At 29.6% G+C, this 7,113-nt stretch overlaps 1 protein-coding gene across 1 annotated transcript; it reads right to left on the minus strand.

Annotated features, from left to right (window-relative positions):
- Window positions 1-5,492: 5,492 nt before the first annotated feature.
- LOC129968312 (KRAB-A domain-containing protein 2-like) lies at window positions 5,493-5,966 on the minus strand. Its single transcript, XM_056082167.1, has one exon. The coding sequence runs from the start codon at window positions 5,964-5,966 to the stop codon at window positions 5,493-5,495; it is 474 nt and encodes a 157-aa protein (XP_055938142.1).
- Window positions 5,967-7,113: the final 1,147 nt, after the last annotated feature.

Here is a 7,113-nt window from a genome sequence, read left to right on the forward strand (position 1 = left end):
AATTACTTATGTCATTCATCAATAATATACAATGCAAGAGATTTAAAGACTCTAAAAATATATTTTCCATCTCTGGGGAGGTGGTGGAGGGTTTAGCAATAGAAACTCGTCAAAATCTAGCAGCCAAATCTTTAGACAATTACCAAACATTCCTTGTATACTTAATGTGTAAAAAAAAGAAGAAAGTTTAACTAAGCTGTTTTTAATTTAAATAGATTAACACGTTGATTTCCGAGTGACTCATTTATGGTTCCCACCTACTCTCTAATTGTACCGAACCATCTACTAAATTAGATGACTCCCTTCACTACTATAATTAAGAGATAATAAAGAAGGGGGTTCTTTAATTAGATAGATGCTCTGATTATTATGCGAGAGTCATAGCAATAAGCGTATTAACTTCCGGTTTGAAAGCTACATGAGGCTTGTTTTGAGAAGGACCTTGTAAGCTTGAACTATGGTGAGACGATGAGAACACCATCTTTTCCATCACTTCCTCTCCAGAATTCTTTATACATCAAGGAAAAATATCAAAAAGTGTGTGTGTTTGTGTATGCGTGCGTGCGCCTGCTTCTGTATGTGCGTAAGCGTATGTGTGTTGGCATTCTACTGGATAGACCGTTTGACCTAGAGCTACCCAACTTCACGCACATACGCGCTTTCGAAGGTAAGAATGTACAACTCTGGATGTTTCTACTTCGAAATTTTAACTAAAAATTAAGCTATATTTGATTTCCTTTTGCAATATCTTCCGTAAATATTGCAGCACAAAAATGGATTTTACATCAAGTTAAAAAGTAATCTTTTGAATCATACAAATGTTTTAACCCACAAATTAAGTTCTTTTTTTAATAAATATAAAAAAAATATTTTAATCATGTTTCCCAACAATTTATCTCACACAAAATGAAAAATAAAATTTTACCTGCACGATCACGTTATGAGTACGTGAAGAATATTAGCTTTTAACAGCTCATTGCCCTCGCGTTCGCAAAAACTCAAAGATTAAGTTAACTCTTTCTGCAATCTAAACAAAGAAAATGAAATGCTCAGCAAGTAATGGAATAAATATGAAAGGAGATATTTTCTTTAAAAAATGAATGCGAGAAAACGTTTTCTGCGGCGTTTTAAAATAGCTATATTATAAATTCAATAATTCAGTTTTATTTCAGGCATAGTTTAATATGCAAGTCCACTGTAATCAGGGCTCAATAGATAATTTCTGAACATTTATTAGTTAGCTCATATATCTAATAAAAAATTATCTAAATGAAATAATTATATTTTGTTTAGTTTGATTCAAAAAATGTTACAATGAATTACGAATTTTAAACTTTTATATAGATTTTCTGTTCTGCAATTCATATTTAATAAAATATTCTTGAAAAGCTAGCAAAAAAATTCAACTCTTTTGTAATTACAATTGATCGAGTTACGCATATTTGAAGGTCTCTATTCTATAAAAACACGCAATTTGAGATGTTTCCATCGCCGGTCTTGAAGAAAATATGACAATCAGAGTATATATATATTCCACAAGACTGATTGTTTAAAATAATGAAATTGATGACTGATCTAAAATAGTGATATTTAAAGTTGTTACCTCAGTCAGACATGATCGCCAAAGATTGAAACGTTAGATTGTTAAAATAATTTTACTAACTTCGATTTATAGGAGAGAAGAACTATGTAAAATTTTGAGTTCATGATTATTTTTAGAAGTGCATTTATTGACTGATATAAAAGGAAATATTATTTACCACGTTTAAATTTTTTTGAAGGTAAATATAAATTTTATGTCGAATCAGAAAATATTTATAGAATAATTCTTTCAAATACTGCATAAATTATATTAAAAAATATTCTGTGATACACATATTATTACTATATGAAAGATGCGATTTTCTGTAGTTATATTTTAAAAAAAATACATTTGATTTCCTTAAATAAGTTTTCAAATTTATTGAAGTTTTATCTCTTCCATTTCGAATTCAAACTTAAATCTTACGGTAGCTAGCAGCAAATTATATATATTATACACATATCAGTACAATAAACAAAATATCTTAAGATTTCTATAATAATGTGAGTTATGCGAGTTATCGAAAATTGAAAAAAAATTTTGCTGAAGAAGCAATTATTAGACTAAAGTACATAAATATTTAATCGAAAATTTTACAGAACATTACTCCTGGCTTACCAGCTGTCCACCAAAGTAGCTAGTTAATATATAAAAACACTGACTTATATTGGTGATTTAAAAATTGACATTGTAATTATATGCAGATTAATAACGCAATAATAATAGACCAGCTTCTTTATTATATTTAAATTTACATGTAACTTAATCTCTTTTATAGTTTAATTGTTAATCTAAAACATTTTATGAATGTTACAACGTATAATTTATTACCATTAATTATTAACTTTCTCACATTTGTTAGTAATTAATTTTAATAATTTCCATTCAGTTTTTGGTTACCTGAAATACAAAAGATTGTAGACGTCCTTCAAATTAGTCCTTTATCTTAACCTCAATTTTATTGAACAATTAGTCATTAAACTGGAAATTATGACCTAACCATGTAATTTTGTTTTATGGAATCAATTTTTAGAGAAAGTGCTATTTAGCTATAGCGAGGAAAATGTTTTGCTTTTTTACTGTTAAAATGCTTTTTAAAAACAGGTTAATTATTTTAAAAATAAACCAGCTACTTATTTTTGTAAAAATTATTCTCTTGTACGTTATATTAAAAATGTTTATGTGGCTCAGAAAAGGTAACTTTTCGCTCTAAGAAAAAATATGGAAAGGAAATAAATTTAAATCTAAAGCAAGATATTTCATAATTAAATAATTCATAAATATATTATGAAATAAAACAATTTAGAAAAAAAAATGAATATTTATAAAATTAAATAAAAATTCATTTCCATCTAAACTATTTAAATGTACTAATTAAATTTTTCAAAGTCATATGTAAATTGATTATCTAAAGAAACTAAACAACATCTGATAATTTATTGGATTAAATGCTCAGACATTAAAATTCATTAATAATAAAAAGAGACTTTCCATAGGTTTTAAATTCTATTTTTGTGCTTTAAAAATGAAAAAAAAAAAAAAAAAAAACAATATATATAATTTTCTCCGCATTATATAAATGATTCTAGAACCTCTAGAGCTAAAAATATGAAATATTTGTTAATGCAACGTTCTCAAATAAAGCCAGTGCGCCAACCTCGTCGCCAATCAAAAGTCCGGCGGCAGGCTGGAGACTGTAAGCATATGAAACCGCCGACCATGAGAGTTACTTATTCCAAGCTTGTAAATTTAAATATTGACTAAATGTGTGTAGTTGTAAGTGTAACTGTTTTGTATAAATGGTTGTGTATTAAATTCTTTTTAAATTCTTAGAACCAGTTTTTATTGCATTACTCTTACATAAATACTTATTCGGAAAACAAATTGTTCTCGTATATTTTTTTAATATTTTAAATTCATATTATAAGGATCAGATCTTTGTTAATTAAAACTAAATTTCATGATTAACGAAAAAGTTTCTACCATAACTTGGTAAACTTTATAAGATAACGAATTAATCCCCGAAATTTAGTTACTAAAATAGTTATTAAAGCATAATTATATGTTATTATCGTTTAAAAATGGATGCGAATTAAAAAATATTTTTTTAATTAATTTAAATTTTACGCCAATTTAAAATAATTTTAAAAAATTATTTTGAAATTCGCATAAAGTTTCAAGTTTTAAATAAATAAAAGATTTGGGTTTGAAACTACATTACACTCCCGATTATCCGCGGAATTGGGTGGCGAGGCCGCCGCTGATAACAAAAATCGCGGATAATCCGAAAAAAGCTAAAAATGGGTATAGCAAAAGTGAAAACAGTCATTCCAACTTTGAAAAATCGTTTTATGTACAATAAAACGTAAAATAAACAGCAGGAAATGTTTAACTAACGCTTAATATTTTAGTATATCACTCAAAACTAAACTAAAATGCATTTTGTTAATGAAAACAGAAAAGTGCTTTGTACTTACGACAGGGGTCAAGGATACACAGAAAAATTAATACATATGTACTGTTTTAATATTGTAATGTATTATGTAATTACAAAAGCATAACTGTAAAACTGCACCTTTTTGAAGAAATCAGTCAAAAAAAAAAAAAAACTTTGTGTGGCAGGCGCGGATAACCCGCCCGCGGATAATTAGGAGTCTACTGTATAATAAACCAACAGTTATTTTAGCCCCTTAACTTCAATTTCATAATGAAAAATTTTGAAATAATGTTTCATTTAATTTGTGCTAATCATCGTATAGTATTATTTGGAAGAAAATATTTTTTTTTTTTTAGTATTTTAAAAATTTTGTGAATGTTTAAAAAACGCCACATATATTTTTAATAGCATGAAGAATACAGCTTATATAGGTGGTCGCTAAAACTTTGTAACGAGTATAATTTATCATATTATCTAGACGGGTTGATTCTTCAGATATTTCTAGATTCAAAGTTTTCCAAAACTTTATATTATATATATATATATATATATATATATATATATATATGTTACGGTGAAACACCGAAATCTGGAGAATGTCGACAAACACATAGTCGCTTGGTGTATGTCCAAAATATTTGCTAAATACCCTTATTTCTGACTTTCACCGGTGAACGTCGACATTCACCATGCACTAATGGTGAATGTTGAACATGTCCGAGATTTATATTTTTTTATCCGTAATTCAGTCGCGATAAATTTTTCGCCTCTCTTTCTGAGAGGAATAACTAAGAACTTAAAACACACAGTACTTTCAAAATGAGAAAGGAAAATAATAGAAGTAAAAAACTTAATTATACAGTACGTTCTAAATGAGAAAATAAAATAGTAATAAAAAACTTGCTAATTTATGTTAATCAAATTTTATTTATTGCAACAACTTAAACTATGACACTTTGAATTGCACAAGATGCCCTTGCTTTTACAACTGCATATATTTGTGGAACACTTCCTTTTGCAATGACAGCGTGTATAGCCTTGTCCACCGCTTCTCGAATTAGCTGCAGTTGCTTCTCTCAGCGAAATTTCTTGAAAAGAAATCTTATCTATGGAAAGGAGCTTTTCTTTACAAATTTCGAACTGATTATGTGATTTTGTGAGGTTCGCAACATTTTTGTTGCTTGCAGTAGAAGATTCTCTTTCGCGGCCGCTCTTTTTATAGAAATTAACTCGTGTTTTTCATTCAGAACTTGATGTGAAGACGTGGTAGATTGCAAGTCCTCTTCAATATTTTTCTTTGGAATTTGGTTTTAGGTTTGACCACCGCTCAAATTTTTTTCAGAAGTATTACCAGTTTCTTCAAGCTGTTCTTCGGTTTCAAAAGTATTGGCGATTTCTTCAAGTTGTTCCTCAGTTTCGATACTTGCGATTTGTTCGCTAGGCAAAAAATACGATGCTATGCCTCTTTTCGCTTTAATGCCAAACATGGCTTTCACGTATTCCTTTATGGTATGTAGTGTTCTTGGCAAATTGAACAAAGGGTAAACCTTCTGACCATTTATTTGTATTGTTATCGTTCGTCCATGCAGTTAGCATATTCTGTATATCCTGATTGGCCCTTTCAACTGAGCCTTGTGTTTGACTGTGACGAGGCTTTCCATGAACTATCTTAACATCTTTCCACATAGCGCATATTTCGGATATGACTTGATTACTGAATTCTCTACCATTATCTGATTGCAATATTGCTGGAGCACCAAATGTTAAAAATATTGGAAGAACGTGATACGCTACTTCTTCAGCCTTTTTAGTTTTCAAAGGTCGTAGCTGCACAAATTTAGTTAAATGATCTTGATACACCATTATGAACTTATATTCACCATCTGAGTTTGACTGCAGATCTATCAGATCACCTTGACATCTTGAGTTTAACTCAGAACTGATCATTGGTTTCAGAACAATACCTTTCTTAGATCACTGTGTTTCACTTGACACTGTTTGTTCGACATCCACCAGAGCATATCTGTGATTGTCGACATATACCGGTGAGGGTCCGAATGTACAACAATGTAATGAAATATTCGATCTTTCATCGACGTATTTGGTATTTGTCGACATTCTCTGATTTCGGTCTTTCACGGTAACATATATATATATATATATATAAAATATGTCATTTCCGATAGAACAAAAGAAAAATATCATGTGACTAATCAGAATAGGTTTTCATTTAACATACGCACAACAAATGGGTCGTGGATATAGAAATTCTAAAATTCTTTGTATAGAGAACCAAGTTGTGGATGTTTTCCATCCAATGACATAGCGAAATAGGTGATTTCTCTTGGTGTTGCATGACTTTCATGTACCTTGCTCTAATTTATTGTTATAGTAAGTATAAATGGCGCTTAGTCATGTTATTAACTTTCCGCCCTTTCACCACATTTAGCCTTAAAAAATGGCATAAACACATTGATATTTTGTTCCCATCCCGCTCCCAACATTACCGCTTGCGACATCTAAATCTCCCCCATCCCCATTCCTCGGTCACTATTGCACTGGTTCCATCCCATTAATGCAAGGATTCACGAATCCTTCCTTGCTTCAAATGATTGTTTAAATATTACATTCCAATATTTACAAATCCAAGTTTACTTCTTCATTAGCAGCCTGCGTTATTTTGAGCCCCCCCCTTTGAGAAATTTACTTTAAAAGCAGCCTTTTTCAAGTTCTGAAAAAGTACAGCATCCCAGACATGGGTAGTGGTGGCTAAAGACTAGCAATCCGTATCTATGTTATCTGAACGATATCAAGAAAACTAGTTGACCAGAAAAAAACACCAAATATCCATATGCATGTTCATTCTTCCGTAATAAAATAAATTTCAATACTTTTTGCATTTAGTATTATTCTTGTGTTTTAAAAAGAGTTTTCTTTCTTTTTTGTCTTAATATTCTACGCTGAATATTACAAAATAGAATTCAAAATACTTTGTGCTAACAAATAAAGTTTAATATGATAATTTCTTAGGAAATGATACTAAAGGGCATTAGTAATTTAAAAGTATTTTGATTGGAATAAAAGTTAATGTTGC

Source organism: Argiope bruennichi, chromosome 5 (assembly GCF_947563725.1).
Source record: "Argiope bruennichi chromosome 5, qqArgBrue1.1, whole genome shotgun sequence".
Lineage (NCBI taxonomy): Eukaryota > Metazoa > Arthropoda > Arachnida > Araneae > Araneidae > Argiope > Argiope bruennichi.